Raw genomic sequence first — 18,839 nt, forward strand, 5'->3', positions numbered from 1 at the left:
TGGATTAGGTCAAATCCTCCTAATACATGGTCTCACAACACCATATCCTTCATTTGAAGCACTTTTATATTTTTGTTTGTGGTAATTTGATTAATCTTTTTCTGTCACCAGATGGTAAGCTTTAGGAGAATAGGGATCCTGCCTAGTTTTCCTCGCCATTGAATTCTGAATTCATAGAGTACCTGGCACTTAGTAAGCACCTTGATCATTATTTGTTGAAGAATGAATGAATGGGTAGAGAGAAAACTAACAATACCCAATTAATTAAGTTCATGGTTCTTCTCCAGTTTCTGAGGGATGCTGTGACCTGCCCATCTAACATCACATTCTTCTCCCACAGAGGACAAAGAAATTTAAGATTACTCAGAAGCTAGAGATGTAATACATTTTAGATTGACAGCTGAAGGAAAGCTATTCAATGTAGGGGTTCATTTTGCCACACTACATATTCTGGGCTGAATTATTATTATTATTACTAGCATAATTTGACCTAGAATGACACTTCTTTTAATTTTCTCACACTGCTAGTCATTGATCTGCATTGATATCTTAAAAAGAAATGCTATTGAATCCGAAGTCTATTTAACCTGCAAGGTATTAAAAATTGCTGGAACTCCTGTACACTGTGCCAGTGACCTTAGTAAGTAGGTATGTTAACCACTTAAATGTATAATTTTTGACAGGCGCTTTTGGTAAAAACATTCGTTCTTCTTTTTCACATCTTCCAGCAAACCTCATTATCCTTCTCGTGACCCTGTAGGCATCTCATTTTCTTTTGGCTTATTTGCAAGTTTTAAAACATTAACAGCATCTCCTGCCTCAGGAAGGGTTGCTTGCCTACTATATATTTTTAGAGTGTGAATTCTTATACTTCACCATTGCTACTTTGAGAAACGGAGTTTAACACATTTTCAAAGAGGCCATACATAATTAAAATCCTCTTACTTTTATTAACTATAGCAATAAGTATTCTCATTTGGAAGACCACAAAGAATACACATGAAAGAACATATACTAAATTAGAATAATGTTGAAATGAATTCAAATAAGGTCCTAAGATATCATTCCCCATGGAATTGAGACAAGGGAGCAGTCTGTCATAAAGAGCACTGGCTTTATAGTAAGGTAGGAGTAAAGAAGTAACTATTAGAGAGCACAAGGATGCTTTAGGAATGAACCATCAGCTTCATTGCTCATCTTTTTAAAATTAGCCAGAAAAGGAAAAAATTATATAATACTGAACACTTTGCAAGTGTTGAAGTCCATGAGATAATAAACATGGAACAATAATGGCTTCTAGCAAATTTATTCAATAAACATTTTATTATTATCTAGTGAAGTCCAGACATTTTGCTTGACTCTGGGTGGGAGGCATAAAACTGAGTAAAATAACATTCCTGCTCCTGAAGAACTTGAGATTATATGTAAATGAACACAGAAAGGCATTTGCCTGCTTTAACATTCCTGAAGACAGGCCTTGAATTGTGGGGGTGTTAAAAGGGAATACTACAGGACTTCTCAGAGCACTTAATGAACACTGGGAATCATTTGAGTGGGGCATATTATACAGTGTTTCTTAACTTTGTTTGAACATACCATCCTGGTTTTTATTTCTTGGTTTGCAGCTGTGTTTTGTTTTGGAAAGACAGCTTGTAAACTTGGGGGATTAGTATATTCTGGAGAATGCTGACTTATTAAGATAGAGAGCCATGAAATTTCTTCAAATATTTTACTAAGTGCTTAAGTCGGTATCCATGAAACGTGGTATGAAGTTCTGTATCAGGTGGTTTAAAATGTAGTGCCCCTTCATGGCAGCATTATTTGTAATAGCCAAAAAAAAGAAAACAACTCAAATGTTCGTCAAGTACTGAATGGAGAAACAAAATGTTGTGTATCTCTACAATGGAATGCCTTCTAACCATTTGACTTCTAACCAGAAGGTTGGTGGTTCAAACACACCAGTCACTCCCCCAGAAGGAAGATAGGGCAATCTACTTTCATAAAGATTTACCACTTCGGAAACCCAATGGGAATTGGCTGGATGGCAGTGGGTTTGGTTTTGTTGTTTTATAAAAAGGAATGACATGCTAGGCATGCTACAACATGGATGAACCTTGAAAACATTATACTAAGTGAAAGAAGCTAGACACGAAAGCCCACATATTGTATGACTTAATTTATATGAAATGTCCAGAACAGTGAGGACCTCTGGTAGGGTAGTGCCTAAGGCACTTGACTGCTAACCAGAAGGCTGGAGGTTCAAACCCACCAGCCACTCCTAGGAAGGAAGACTGGACAATCTACTTCCATAGTGATAGCACCTTGGAAACCCAAGGAGGGGTCGCTATGAGTTGGGTCCAACTCGATGGCACATAACAACAACAACAACCAGAACAGTGAATCTACAAAGAGAAAGTAGATTAATGGTCACTGGGGGGGCAGGAATGAGGAATGAGTGTGTATTGAGTTTCTTTTAGAGGTAAGGAAAATATTTTGGAACTAGATAGTTGTGATGGTTGTATAACCTTGTGAATATACTAAAAATTGCTTAATTGTTTGCTTTAAGGGATAAATTTTATGGTATATGAATTTTATTGCAATTTTTAAAACACCATTGCCCCACCATTCCAAATGGTCATCCGTCTGATATTATAGAAATTGAGGACAATACATTAATTTCTTGTCAACAATTATATTTAATGAAGATACTAGATGTTATTTACAGAAGATATACATACATACAATTCCTACACATTACATGTAGCATAATTATGAAAACAGGAAAAAAATGTACTCCAAAATTACATACTAAGTAAAATAAATAGAAAGTAATTATTTGGCACAATATCTATTATATAGCAAATAAATAACTCTATACCATTGATTGAATGAACTATTTACAGTCTATTTGAAAGTGCAAAACAATTGCTGAAAAGTAAGGTATTTGTAATAACACTTAAGTCCAGAAAATATGTTTTTTTTTCAATCAGTAACAATAATTTGTAGCCAATAGTAAAGAATTTTAATGCCCAGGAAAATATTTTAATTTTGAAAAAAAGGTTTGTGCATATTGTGCTCTTCTGAAATGTTATTTTCCATCTTAACGCTGGCAATTTTAAGAACCTTGGAGTTTTTATTGGAATTATTATGTACGTAATCCTGATTTGTAAATTTTAAAAAGTTACATTGTAAACATAAATATTACTCTATTTATCATTCAGCAATTACAGACCAGTCCTCCCTAAGTTACATAAATAGCCGTAATGTTGTATAAGTAATGTGGTCAGGTTCTATTTCTTCAGAGGTAAGATTATGAAGATGGAAGTATGCAACCTATAATTTAGATCTATCCCAATTCCTCAATGCCTTCTAAAAATCCCACTCCAAGTCTTGAATCAAAAATTATGAAGCTATATCACCACTGATGTCTCTAAATCAAGTCCATCTGTCGCACATCTTATCCTTTAAACACTCTTAGAAAAAACGTCAGGGGTTGATTCTTCTCTTGACAATGGTATTTACTACCAAACTCTTCATATGGGCCTTATTTTTTATGTTTCAGCAAAGAAGATGGAACAATTAGAAATGGAGTGACTACAAATTGGGATTCCTAAGCTAGAGTGTGCAAGCTTTATGGAAGTCAAACAGGTCCTTCTCTTGTCATGGAGCTGGGAAGCAGAATGCAGCCTTGAAATGTCTCAGGCTTGTGTTTTTGCCTGTTTTGTAGAATTATCTAGTGGCAACACAGTGAGTAGTGGCATAAATGGCATTTTTTAACAGATTGTGGACTGGAGACAAACCATTGCTCTGGGCACTTTAAATGTCTATGGCCGACGAGGCTCTAATCTGTGTGACATCTGTGATAAAGTTCTCTGGTTGTCAATCACATTTAATTGCCGTACATAACTCCGGACATCCTGATGGTTCTTATTAGCTTGAGTGGCGTCGGGATCTGTCAAAAGAGGAAAAGGGCAGAATTGGCATTGCATAATATGTGCACGTAAATCATGGGTTTATTTTCACCAACTAATTTATTACATTTATTGTAGATTGCTGGGTTTTTCCAAGACTTCTCCATATACCATGTTCATTGAAATGCTTCCACTTGGTTCTTACATATCCCCTACAACCACTCCACCCCCAATTTTCTTTTCTTCCTGGGAATCACCTCTTTTGGTCATTTTTATATGTGCTGGATGTTATTTTTAAAAAAAAGCATTAAAATAACAAAAACAAACAATAACAACAACAACAAAATGCAGTGGCCTGATTGTGTCTGGTATAGATTAAAATTGTTTTCCCTTACCCAACCACCTCTATGTCTCACAAAGCATGCCTCCTTGATCCAGACGAGGCCTAATGGTGAAAATACAGTTTTCATTTGCTTCTGACAAAACCACTTAACACGTGGGCCAAACTGAAACAAGATAGTGAGACCATACAGCCCTGACTCCCCTTTTTACTTGCATACAATCTACAGTAAGTGCTACCTTCCATTCCAGCTTGTCATTTCAAGACCAGCCTGAACGGGTTCATGGACCAAAAGGTTCCCTGCCCATAAGGAAGTGATCCTATTGACAATGGAACAAAATGCTTTCCCACCTTGCACCGCCCTCACGATCAGTTAGGGACTGAACCCTTGTGATCCTCAAGGTTTTCACTGACTAAGTTTTGGAACTAGATCACCAGGCCTTTCCTTTTAGTCCGTCTTAGTCCGGAAGCTCCATTGAAATCTGTTCAGCATCATGTTGTTGTTGTTGTTGTGTGCCATCGAGTCGGCCCTGACTCATAGTGACCCCTCCTTGGGTTTCCAAGGCAGTATCACTACGGAAGCATCATAGCAACATGCAATCCTCCACTGACAGATGAGTGCTGGCTGTACATAAGGTGCATTGGCCGAAATCGAGCATGGGTTCCTACACAGGAGGCAAGAATTCTACTATCAAAGCACCAATATCCCTGAAGCTCTAGGAGAGGTTAACTGGATTTCCAAAAAACCAGGGCTGAAAGAACAATCAAGTGCCAACAGCCCTACAAAAGGGACAGACATGCATGAGGAAGAACAAATTTGACAACTGGAAACACAGGTTCTTTCCGTAATAAATAGTTAGGTTCTGCATGTTGCTGGCTGATGGGAATCTGTGCTCAGAGCTGCCAGATTTTCCTAGAGAAATTGGAAATCTAGATTTCTTTCCCATAAGTTCTCCCAATTTTTAAATGGTGACACTATTTTAAAATAAAAGGGAAAAATGCTCGAATGTTTATTTTAAAATAAAAAGCCCATTGCTGTCAAGTCAGTTGTCAGTCTGACACCACAAAACCTGCCTTGGACCTGTGGGCCATCTCTGTCCCATGAATCAAGATGTAGGGGATCTGATCTAGTACACTGGGAGTGGCCAAGCCAGTCTGGACGCCAGACTGGTGCTCTGCCTGCCACGGGACACTGCTGTCTGCAGTCCATTTGCTCCTCTTACACCCACATTCCATTTCCAAAGACAATCTGAATGCCATCTGCATAGGGGTGAAGGGGAGGGTTGTAGGTCTGAACACAGAAAAGCAGGGGAAGATACAAAGGCTCCTGCTTGCTGCAAGAAGAAACTCATCAGTATAATTATCACATATAAATAATACCACACTGAAGAACACATTGTGTATAATTTCCTTGCTTCTCACTGGCAGTGTACTCTACATGTACAATATACTGTAATTACACTGTACATAGTCCCACAATGTTTATGCATCTATTCCTATAGCTTTATCTATAGATTGTCGACTCCAGAGCTGAGCAGCTGTTGTTTACCAGCAGTTACTGATAACTTCAACAACACAGTGGAGACTTTTAAAAATATTGTTTTTCTACTTCCTTAGAAGACGTAGGAGAGTTAGGATTTACTTCCAAAGAGGCTTATGGAACAAGCCATATTTGATTGTAGTTCTTCTTTGGCTCATGGACATCTTTGAGAATCTGCTAAAGGCTATGAATCCCCTCAGACACACAAAATTTTGTGTACAATTTTGGATGTCTGCTGGAACTCCAGGAAAGGCCATGGATTCTAGAGTTTAAACCCGTGTTGCAGACAGATATCATTTATATATTTTTGTATCCTCTTGTTTAACTATTTTATGATGATATATATGCCTATATATATATTTGTTGTTTGTTGTTGTATGTGCTTCATCAAGAAACATAAGGCACTAATTCTGGAAGAATTAACATAGGAATGATTAATGAGATGCAAGACAATTCTCATTTTTGAAGTAGAGGGCACAATAATTTGAATCAGTTCTTTAAAGGTCTACTTCTTCCCCAAATCAGGATTATTTTTCCTAGGCTTTTCCCCCTGTACATTAAAAACAGACATTTACTAGCTCTGACATTCTGTATCAGCAAACCCTGGCTTTGGGTGTCCAGTCCTGTGCTAGGAAGAGCAAACAAACCTCTGCTTAATAAAATGAGAGCCTCTTAGTCTCAGCATCACGTTTATTGGCAGAGAACGGTGCTGGTAGCCTCCCAAACATGTTCATGTCAAATTATCATGTTGAATTAATTAACCAAATTTCTTTAAGTGGCCTGTACAGTGAAGTTAACAAAAAACTTTATAGGATATACCTCCTCACTCCGAGCTCAGCCTGTAGATGCCAGAGTTCCACCTCCCACCCTGACTCAAAGTCTCAGCTCATAGAAGACACCAGCAGTGTCTAGCACAATGATTGGATGTTGGTTATTCCAAGTTACATTTTTATGTAAAAGCATTTTTTATGCTAGTTATTGTGGTGCATGTTCATATTTAAAAAGAGCACCTTAAATTCACTGGGGAATACTCAGAAATTTAATATGAATTCCTTCTATGGGACATTCTCCAAATGTGCTAGGAACATTAATGTACTCTCTCAACACCTGAGAGACAATAAATATTATCTTTCCCAGTTTATAAACTACAGAACTGAGTCATGGAGGGTTGATCAGTGTTTCTCCACATCAAGCAATGAGTCATAAAGAGAGCTGATTTGAGGCAGGTTTTGCTGGAGATCATGTCTGAGCTGTCTCTAACCACACTGGAAAGAGCAAATGAATTCTCTTAAATCCATTCATCAAATTATATTCCTATGGTTAATTTCTAGTTTTATGACAACAACCAAATCCTCAAACCAAAGGTCCTTGTCCTATGGAATTCATCGTCCAACATGTCTCTGACACATTTAAATTTTCCCCAGACTCTAAGAGTTTCTCCAGTGGCTTCATTAAAAAAGACTGAATCACCGAACTCCACATTGCAGCGTGCGGAGGCATTGCACTTACTGAAGGGTTGGCTTCTGCAGTATCTCACTGTTCTGGCAGTATTTGCAATCATTCGCTAAAAGAATAAAGAAACAGAAAGACAGAAATGCAAATAAGCCTAATGTATAATTCAAAAAGGAAAACAGACTATTTCGGCAATACTTGGAACCATCAGACACAGCACATTCCGGGACGCTGACGATCTGAAGGCAGATGGGTGATGCTGAATGAACCTCTTTAATTAAGTTTAAGAGGCACCCACACTCACAAGCACAAGGCGTTTTTCAGGTAAGGAATAGTAATCACCTAACTCAAGTCTAATTACTTGCTTGTTCCTCAGGGTGTGAAAAGCAGCGTATCATTTCTGAAACTGTAACTTCCTGCTCAGGACTAGTTCTCACCATCCCTTCTTGATCTCATCATGAATTTGTAGGAGAATTTGTAACTATCTTAGGTTTAGAGAAGGGTTAAGCTGGTCAAGTTCCTCATGGTAAGTAGTCAGGACTCAATAATGAGACATTAAATTAAATTGAACAGTCAGAATGAAAATATTTTACCTATAAGTTTTGCTCGACTCTGTGGATGACTGAACTTTCTAATCTTCCAGCAAATGTGTGTGTTTAAAAGTTAATCCTAATTTCCTTCCTTGCTTTTTTCCTTCCTTCCTTTCCTTCTTTCTGATCATAGCGGTAACACACACACATTTTAGAAAACAGCAAGTAGTAAGAGTGAAATAAAAATCACTTCAAATATCACTTTGCAGGGCAACCACTTAACATTTTGGTATATTTCCTTCTAATCTCTTAAAAATATTTGAATAATAGATATATAAAATATTTTATACATTTTAAAAAAAGAACTTAATATTTTATACATTTTATGTTTTTAAAAAAATTTAATATTAAAAAATAAATACATAAAACATATTTTTCTTAAAATTGAAGTCATATCGTACATATAGATTTTTGAGTAAAAAAATTTTAACGTATCACTTTCACTGTTTTCCATGCCATGTTTTTTAAATGAGTATATACTAAATCATATGGGTAGGTCATAATTTATTTAACCTTTGTTAATTTTGTCATTTGTTTTCTCAATTTTGTTATATAGTTTGGGTGCGATATAGACTTAAGAAGGAATCTTTTACGCTGCACTCAGCATAGTTAAGACAAAAGAAGAAAAGGGAAGAAAATGGACAGGAATGAAATGCCAACATGAGGAAAAACACCGATGGAAAGTAAGCACCATTCCTTAGCTAGGGTATGGATTTCTTGTTCATGGTATTTTAACATCGCCCCTAGTCCCTGAGTACTGTCTCAGTACATCTCTGCTACTCAGACTCTCAAGGGCCAGTGGAACAGTGTTTAAGTGCGTAATGCTAACTCAATTGGAACCCATCAGCCACTCCATGGGAGAAAGATGAGGCAGTCTGCTTCCATAAAGATTTACAGCTTTGGAAACCCTTTGGGCCAGTTCTACTCTACTCTACAGGATTGTTAAGAGTCAGAATCGACAATGAGTTTAGTTTCACTTTTTATATTTTTGACAGAGGTGATAGATTAACATTGGCAGGAAATCAATCAGGCTCCACCCAGGGAAAGTGACCCCCCAGTCTCTGAGCAGTTAAATACTTCCAGTCTTTTCTTTCTTTTCTCCTGGACCCTTAGCTTGCCAAAGTCTAGAAAATGACTTTGAGAAAGCTTATGTAGTCTTAAAATAAACAAACAAACAGAAAAACAAACTCATTTGGCAGGAAAAGATTCCATAGAAGTCACAGCCTTACAAATGTGTATGTGTGAACCTTCATGAATACCTCACCAAATACTGCCTCTCTGAGGACTCTGGCAAGCATTAAGTGATAAGTGTCTGCATTGGATAATTTCTTATATATAAAGAGGCAATCGGGAAAGTCTGAACTTGACTTTCATGAAGGGTCCTAAAACCAGCACGTCTGTTGATCAGCATGAGAAATGCATTACAAATACCTCCAAGAAAATGTAACATACAATGTATAATTAGCCTCTGGTATATGAAGCCCCGAAATAAACAGCAACTATGATCATTTTCCTGCTGATTTACTTTAAGTTGTTCTTTTACTTCTCTAAAGGCTTTGCAACCAAAGGGCACAAGTATATTCCATGCAGAATTATTGTAATTCTTCAGATATTGAATGGAGTATAATTACTGAAAACCCTGGGAAATGCTTCCAGTATGCCCCTCTGAAGAATAATAAAACAATTAACAGGGGTCAGAAACCTCTTCCTATACCATTTTGTAGGGAGTAATTGTTCTGCTTTTTAGTTTTGAAAGCCGAAACATTTCATTCTGACTTCAGTTTTAGACTACTCTTTATAGCTATACTCTAAGGCTTCATAATTTTTAGCTCATTATGTAGTTTAAAATGTGAGAACAATTGTCTAAATCAGTAATTTTCAGCTCTGGAGTTCATTCTACCTTTCTAAATCTTTGATTAATTTTAACAATGGTTTTAATTTTGAGGTATCCTTTTTAGTTGTACTCAAAGATAACTTTAGTTAGAACTTCAAAATCCCAATCTGGCTTTGCAATGAGGTCCATTCTTTTCTTTTGTGAAGTCTGCACAATTATGTTGTAATGGTATAAACCCTCAGAAGCTGTGTGAATGCCTCTGGCGTTTCTGATCAATGCATAGTTACCAGATGCTTTCACAATGCCAAAGAAGAGCCAAGAGATATTTTAATTCCAGCCACTTCTGCACCCATTGACACATGCGCATACACTTCTAATAGTGACACTCAACTACAAGGTACTTTCCCAGGATGCTGCAAGAGTCTTCAGAAGTCACCTCCTCCAACCATCTCCAAGGTGCACAATGCCTTCAATAACTTGCCTATTGTGGTAGTTAAGGTTATATGTCAACTTGGCTGGGCCTGGTTTTGAGTGACTGGGCAGCTGAAAGCACTTATTCCCCATGATGAGACTGGCAATCAACTCCATGGTGGAATCTTCCACGAGCAGTTGAGTTGTTGCTTTAGGCATGTGGTCTGTTTCCCGTATATAAGGAGAAGCTTTGGGAACGGTCTGTAGCTTACGGCACACTGGACTCCTGCTTCGAGCTGAGTTCAGCAGCCTGCCATGTTGTCCTGCTAATCTTGGGACTTTTGGACTTAAATCAACAGGCTGCCATGTGGTTTGGTAATATTAGGACTGTGCCAAAAGGTTGGGCAATCTACTTCCATAGTGATACTGCCTCGGAAACCCAAGGAGGGATCACTATGAGTCGGGTCTGACTCAATGGCAGTGAGCTTGGTTTTTTTTTTTTGGGGGGGGGCTTGTTAGCCTCAGCAGCCAGCAGCTGCCTGAGTGAAGAGATGCCTCTAACTTCAGTGGGCTGGGAGCAGGAGGCAGAGCTGAAGCCCAAAGTTGAGGGGCTTTCATGCAGCCCCTAGAAACTGGCACTTTGAACTTGAACTTCGAGCCTCTCAAACTGTAAGAGAACAAACTCCTGTTTGTTAAAGCCACCCCCCTGTGATATTTTCTGTTAGAGCAGCACGGAGTAACCGAAACACCCATCAACAGTGGCTTCTTACTGTTTCGATGTTTCCAGTTATGAGGAACTCATTACCTCTAAGGACAGCCCTTTCATGTTTAGACAATTTTGACTATTAGAAATACTTTGTCATTTTGGGTTAAAGTCCTTCTCCCTTTGTTTTCCACTCATTGATCCTACTTCTGCACTCTGGAGCTGCAATGAACAAGTTTAATTCCTATATAACAAGGCACTTCTTCAACTACTTGAAAACAGCTATTATGGACCTCTTCCCACCCCCAAGTCTTTTCTTGTTCAGCCTAAATATTCTCATTTTCTTCAAGCCTTCATAAGACAGTTTCATGCTCCTTCTAGACAGTCTCTAGTGTGGTGTCCTAGACTAACCAAGTCACAAAGTGCGGAGAAATCACTATCCTCCTTCCCTGATCTAGACAACCCTATATATCAACCAAACCCAATACCCACTGCTGATGGGTCAATTCTAACTCATAGCAGCCTTATAGGGCAGAGTAGAACTGCCATATGGGGTTTCCAAGGCTATAAATCTTTACAGACTTCCACATCTTCTTCCACAGAGTGGCTGGTGGGTTCAAACCTGTGATCTTTTGGTTAGCAGCTGAATGCTTTCAAGCACGGTCCCATCTCAGTCCACAATTTTGAAAGTAAATCATATTATTGATATTTGTTGGTTTAATGAGGAGTCCCCAGGTGCTAAGCACTTCATTGCTAACTGAAAGGTTTCTCCAGAGAGGCCTCAGGAGAAAGGCGTGGTGACTGACTCCTGAACGATCTTCATTGGAAACCTCCGGAGTGCAGTTCTGCTCTGACATATGTGGGGTCTGTGAGTATCGATGGGCTTGACAGCACTTGCCTAATAGTGTTTCCTTGAGTTTGGCTATGGCTTCTCGGCTCTGAAGATGTGCAGTTGAGTCTTTGGCCCAAAGTGGAGGATTTTACATTTATCTCCACTAAAATTCATATGGTTACAGTTTTTCTGTCCTCCTACAAACTTCAGCCTCACATTATTTTATCATGGCAGGCAGCTTTTTATTCATTGGTGTTTTCGGTTAAGGTTGGTAGAAACTAAGGTCAAAGAGATGCAGGCTTCATTATCCCAACTGCCAAGGCAGGGGTGATGCCAAAAACTACACCCTAGGCGTTGCAGTCCTGCCAGAGCAGGTTGGCCTGCCTGGAGCAGGCTGGGCAGCTTTCCTATAATTCCACACCAGTGGGAAAACACCTCATTACCCCAAAGCAAGATTTCTCATCTTTCTGTCCATCTTAGCAAACAGGGGAATTCCTGGGTGGTGCAAACAGTTAAGTGCTTGACTACTACCCAAAGGGATGGCAGCTTGGACCCACCCAGAGGTATCAGGAGCCAGGCTTGGAGATCTGATTCTGAAAGGACAGTCTTGAAAACCCTGTGGAGCAGCTATACTGTGCACACATGGAGTTCTCATGGGGCAGAATCAACTTGATGGCAACTAACAACAACAGCAAAACCCAAGGCTTAACAACAGCAAACCTATTAGCAACTGGCTAATTAAAGTAAAAACAACAACAACAACAAAACCCACCTCATGGCCATCAAGTCACTTCTGACTCATAGCGACCCCTCCTTGGTTTTCTGAGGCTGTATCTCTACGGAAGTAGATTGTCCAATCTTCCTTCTGACGAGTGACTGGTGGGTTTGAATCACCAGCCTTCTGGTTAGCAGTCAAATGCCTTAGGCACTATGCCACCAGAGCTCCCAGATGATTAAAATAGTGATTCTTAATTCCGTGAGGAATAAAGCTGTGAGGAAATCACATTCCTTTAGAAGGAAGGCACTTAGAGTCATTGTAGGTGGAAGGTTTGAAGCCCCCTCACCCCATCTTAACCAATTCTCATATCCCCCCTCCCCAACCCTATGTTGAGAACTGCTGCTCATGTAGACCCCACGGAGTCTGCTCCTCAGGCTGTGCCCTCAAAGACCCTAACCAAGAAAACTGCTCACAGTTAGAAAAGTCAGACTTCCTTTGGGACTCCACACAGCTATCATCTTTCTTGGGACAAATTCTAACAACAGGTCTTTAGAGCTTGTGTGCAAAAATCAACACCTTCATATGGTTCCTGACCTACAGGGCTGAGAAATGACTCCAACTAAAAGCTAATAAATTCTGCTCAGAACCTGAGCTCATGAAGGGAACCTCAGAGGACAAAGGAGGTAACAAGTGAAGGACTCTATGTGGTATTTATTTTTCTTTATCCCTGAAAACAGAGTCCCTGTTACAGAGCGCTGTAAATGGTTAACATGCTTGGCTGCTAACAGAAAGGCTGGAGGTCTGCATCCATCCAGAGACACCTTGGAAGAAAGGTTTGGCAATCTACTTCCAGAAAACCAGCCACTGAAAACCCCGCAGGGCACGGTTCTACTTTGACACACACAGGGCTGTCATGTGTCAAACCTGACTGGACGGCAACTGGTTTATCGCTGAACACACAAAGACTCAGGAGCTCATGTCCTGCCTGAGCCTGAGTTGCAGGGTGAGCAGTACAAAGAAGTCATCCAGCCTGGCACAGGTGAGGGGCCCTGAGGCTACTGTCCCAAACACACAATTCCCTCAAGCGCTGACTCAGGTAACTCCCACTGTGTGCAGTGAGGTGTCAGATCAGCCCATGGGGCCCGAGCCTCGCCCATTTACCTTCCCAGGTTACTGTCCCCCTTTGGAGTACACACACCCAAGTCACACCTTCACTCCTGTCCAGACTATTGTAGGTGACCTCTTTGGCTTTTACAGTCATCTTCAGCTTTTCTTGCCAGCTTCCTACCAACTCTGCTCTCCTAGTCCAAGCTCTTTCGTCACTGAAGACAAACAATCTTTTACACTTGTTTCTCAAGTTCAGACCGGCAGGCCCTCCAGGCAACCCCACCTTAAGTTATACACCCTTGATCTTCCACTTATAGTAAACTTCCCTAATGGCCTTCTTCTTGGGCTATTCTGCCTCTCTGATTCGAGTTGGCTGCCCTTGACTTCAGACCTCCTCTAAAGGCTGACCCTAAACGGTTTTTCTGTCCTTCTGTTACAGCTTTAGAGTTTTACCATCCTTGTTCTTAATGTGCACCAGATTGCTTTTTCTTTTTTTATTTCTGCCCCTACAGATTTGACTCCATCCCCTCTGTATGTCTATCATCTACAGGATCCCTAGCAATTACTTAGGAGCTCTGGTGGTGCAGTGGTTAAAGCATTTGGCTGCTAACCAAAAGGTTGATGGTTTGAACCCACCAGCTGCTCCATGGGAGAACGATGAGGCAAGCTGCACCTATAAAGATGTACAGCCTTGGAAACTCTATGGTGCAGTCTACTCTACGGGGTCACTGGGTATTGGATTTGACTTAGTGGAAGTGGGTTTGGTTTTCTTTAATCAGTAACTCCCTGCTTAGCAAGAACATTGTTGTTGTTGCCATTGAGTCGGCTCTGACTCATGGTGACCCCATGTACAAAAGATGGGGTCTTATGCCATCTTCACAATTTTTGGTATGCTCCAGTCCATTTTGGCAGCCACTGTATATTTTGTGTGCCTTGCAACCTAAAGGGTTAATCTTCTGGCATCATATTGGACAATATTATATTGTGATCCATAGGGTTTTCATTGGCTAATTTTCAGGAGTAGGTCACCAGGTCTTTCTTCCTACTCTTAGTCTGGAAGCTCTACTAAAACCTGTCCACCATGGGTGATCCTGCAGATATTTGAAATACTGCTAGCATAGCTTCTAGTATCCTAGCAACATGCAAGCCACCAGAGTACAACAAACAAGCTGATAGATAGGTGGTGGAACACAAATGTTAGCATGTCTAAAATCACATCTGATTGCTTCACTCAGAGCCCCATGTATCCAGAACACATTTTTTTTTTTTCACCACACAATCTAGAAATATATACTCTCTCACCTCCAAAGATCATGCCTGTCATAGTAACCATGTGAAATTCAGAGCATGGTAAGGACCAGAGATGAAATGGGGCCAAAAGCTGGTATGTATCACTGAGGATGTCCCCTGCCTGTGGCTCTGAAATGTCTAAGAGATGTGTGACATACATGTACATGTGTGTAACACACAGGATGGTCACCATATATCACATACAGGGAGACACAGATCATAGCATTCAGTGCCCGTCCAGCACATGTAGAGTATGTGTGCGTCTCTGCACTCAGAGAAGGACACTAAAGGACACAGAGGGTGAGGAGGGAAGGCCAAGCAATGCCCAGCAGGAACAGAAGACTCAGGAAAGGTCACCTTGCACAAAATCTGTTATGTAAAATGCTGTGGGACATCATGGTTATGTAAATGTTTCTAATAAAATAGAAAATACTTTTGGATTTAAATCTTTTAGAGATATTCTAGTGCATTTTCTTACCTCACTTAGTCTAACACTAGAATATGATTGAGTCGTTTTTTTAATTCAGTTTTATGTCTTGCACACTTACTATGTACCAGACACCTTTCCTTGGGCTGGAGAGATGTCAGTGGACAAAACCAACAAGATCCCTGGTCCAGGATACTTACATTCTAGTGGGGAAGACAGAAGAGGCAAGTAAAGATTATTGTGGATCATGAAAGCAACTCTCAAGGCAAAGTTGTGTGACACAGAGTGCTGGGGTGGCAGGTGGGGATCAGTATTAGAAAAGTGGCAAGGACGAGCACTTGGAGGAGGGCACAATGAACCATGACCTGAACAATAAGGAGGAGCCAGGCAGATAAAGACCAGGGGGCAGGACATACCAGGCACAGGTTACAGCCAGAGCCAAAGCCCTGAGGCAGGAAGTGAATAAAGAAGGCTGATCACCTTGGACTGAATACAGACATGAGATGTGAGATGAGGCTGGACAGGTGCTTCAGGTAACAAATCTGGAGTTAGGATATTATGCTATTTTATTTAGCGTGGTTTTATTTTCCATTTGAGTTGCCTTTCCTTCTATTTTTCTTTTTTCTTTTTTTTCCTTCATGCCATTTATATACGTTATTGAACGAAAAAGGTAGCTAGAAAGACAAAGCCTACCATTTAGGCACATATCTATTTAGGCTTTTGACCTCTGTTTTATTACTCCTATGAACTAATTTTTATGTATTTTGTTGATTTGAATATTACACATATTTATGTTTTATCTTCTCAGCTGCATGCAATTTCCTAAAGGCCAAGGACTACTTTTGGGATTTGATACTATTCCTCAATAAAACCCTGGGCCTGGACACTCTACACATGGTGTGTTGCTTTGAAGCTCGTCCTTTGGAAGATCTGCATTTAGCCCAGCCCGTAAATCCTGCACAAACAAGTTGTCTAAGCACTGCTGTGGCCGTCCTCTGCGTCGAAGAGGCCTAGGAGTTAGGTGCAGTTAGGCATCTCGGTTTTTACTTGGAGATTCTTCTTGCCACAGCTTGATGTAACAGAGCACGTGAGCCTGTGCTGTCCCCATGAGTCTTGTGCTGATATGATTGGTGATGTAAAACATATTACTGCTAATTATCTAATGACATTATTAGTGATGCAAAAAATAAAATGACTCAGAACTTTTCTCTTCATTAATGAATTAACTTCTGTTAACATCTCCATAAGTATAGAAATTTGCTCTATGCTTCTCATTCCATATAAAATGCCTAGCATTAAAAATCATAGTCATAAGTAAATAAACCTAACTGTAAGTATGCCTGGAAGAGAACCAATCTCTTAATACAGTAGCAACTATGCCTATCAGCATGCTTCATGTGGCCTGGGATAGTGGCAGTTGGCCAGCATATCATCCTCTAATCCATTCCTAGTCTACATCCTAAATGTTATAAATATTCATGTATGCCACAGAAAGCTACTAAAGGCTTATTCAAACATTTTTTTGAATACTCCTTTATGTTTCCCCCAAATGAAAGAATGCTTGCTTCTTCTTTTCTTTATTTTTTTTTTTTTGCATAAGGATCAGAGTGTGAGTTTTTTTTTTGTTTATACCCATAAATCCTGAAAACTAACATACAACAAATTCTCTAATCCTCATTTCATACTTCAAGGGTGAAGAGGTTCACGATAAAAATATTTAGGGGTTGGCCTGCTGGTTCACTATGACTATGCAATGCTGCCACCATGAAGATGCCTGTGTTCCTGGCTACCCTGGTGACTTCTGCCCCAGGCAGGGGCTCCCTCTGAGGACACAGCCTAGCAGTCACAAAGCTGGCCAACTCTGCCCACAACCTTGGGTTTGCATGAATGGTTGAGAAGTGGCACTGACATCAACCTGAAAAGGATGATGGATCCTTCCTCAAGACACACTGTAATAAAAGCAGCCACTCCTGGGCAGTGTGGGTAGCAGCAGCTGTATGGGGGTGGAGGTGGGCTGGTTTATGGTGGGAATATGTTGTAAAGTTGGCAACAAATGCCAGGTTGGTCAAAGTCAGATTTGGAAAGTATAAGCGTCTTTTTAAAGTTCCATTTCTTTTTCTAGTAACATCTAACTCATCGCAGGGCAATTCTAAAATCAAATTGCTTCCTGATGTGATTTATAAAATAATAAAAAAAAATGTATAATGTTTCTGGAGCAGAGAACTATCAGAACTCTTTCCACATCCTTCCTCTCCTTCTCCTTCATAGTACTAAAACCTGTGTTTTTGGTTGGGCACATTCATACCCAAATAAAGGCTGCATTTTCTAACCTCCTTTTCATATGACTAAGTTTCTGGCCAATAAAATGTGAGCAAATTGATGAGTGCAACTTCCAGGTCATGTCCTTAAAGGGAAGAAGTATACCTGCTCCCCATCTCCCTTCCTCTTCCCTCTGGCTGGAACAGAGATGTGGTGGTCAGCCATCTTGGCCCTGTGGCTAGAGAAATGGCAAGAGGGAAGCCTGGAACCTTGACAATTTCCCACAGCAGTGCTAGGATACTGGCTTGGACTTTCAAATGAGGGTAAAAATAACCCCCAAACTTTTACTGTACTTAAATAATTGCTGATTTGTTCCTATTGGGTATTCTTGAGTCAATTCCAACTTACAGTGACCCCATGAGGCAGAGTAGAACTGCCCCATTGGGTTTCCTTGGTTGCAACTTCTGTGGAAGCAGATCATGGGGTCTTTCTGCTATGGAGTGGCTGGGTAGGTTTGAAGGGCCAATCTTTCAGTTAGCAGCTGAGTGCTTAACCATTACACCCCCAGGACTCCTTATTTAGTGATTTAAGTTTCCATTATTGCAACTGAACTGCTACCTTACTATTTAGTTGCTTTTAAGCAAAAGTGGGCTCTCTCTGAAAGTAGGGTGCGAAGGACCTTCTGCCTCATTGCAAGGCACATAAGAACCCAGGGCTGTGAACATGAAGTGCAGAAATGGTGAGAGGGGCTAGGCTTCCCCTAATATGATTTTGACTTTCCCTTTGCAAGTTACGGATGTGCTACTGAGATCTGAAAACCCAGATGAAACTTTGTTTATCCTCCCTAACAGGTGGCTGGCTTTGCATACTTTGGCGGTTCTTATTGTTCTGTTCAATTAACTTCAACGATCGAGAGTGCTAAAGTTTACTCAAGTCTTTAGAAAACCCTCACTTCTATGCCTCTGTGCACACGTATATTCTGTAATCAAATGGATAGGTTAGCCACACCTTATCCTGCAGTTCTGCATAAGTGATCTGGACGGTTCTTTACTCATTTGCTAAGTCTTTCATTTTATCTGGCAAACAATTTTTGGAACATAGGTTTTGCTTTGAGAAGGGGTATACAGGCATACTTTTGAAATACTGCAGGTTTGGTTCCAGACCACTGTAAGAAAGCGAATATGGCAATAAAGCAAGTCACATGAATCTTTTGGTTTCCCAGTGTATATAAAGTTATGTATGCTTTACTATATACATACTATACTGCAATCTATTAAGTGTGTAATAGCATTAGGAAAAAAATCTGAAATACTGTGAGAATTACCAAAATGTGACACAGAGGCACAAAGTGGGCACATGTTGTTGGAAAAATGGTGCCGATAGACTTCCTCAAGGCAGGGTACCACAAACCTCCAATTTGTGAAA

General features: G+C 40.1%; 1 protein-coding gene across 1 annotated transcript in view; it reads right to left on the reverse strand.

Annotated features, from left to right (window-relative positions):
* Window positions 1–3,824: 3,824 nt before the first annotated feature.
* The window catches only part of RAPGEF4 (Rap guanine nucleotide exchange factor 4), a 476,530-nt gene continuing 461,515 nt past the window's right edge, over window positions 3,825–18,839 (reverse strand). Inside the window, exons 30-31 of the mRNA XM_007941530.2 lie at window positions 7,301–7,355; window positions 3,825–3,952 (exon numbers count right to left, since the gene is read on the reverse strand). Of these exons, the coding sequence (XP_007939721.1) occupies window positions 3,825–3,952; window positions 7,301–7,355 (183 nt within the window). The remainder of the gene's footprint in view (window positions 3,953–7,300; window positions 7,356–18,839) is intronic.

Source organism: Orycteropus afer, unplaced genomic scaffold (genome assembly GCF_000298275.1).
Source record: "Orycteropus afer afer isolate SDZICR_OR568_19922 unplaced genomic scaffold, OryAfe1.0 scaffold00001, whole genome shotgun sequence".
In the NCBI taxonomy this organism is placed as follows: domain Eukaryota; kingdom Metazoa; phylum Chordata; class Mammalia; order Tubulidentata; family Orycteropodidae; genus Orycteropus; species Orycteropus afer.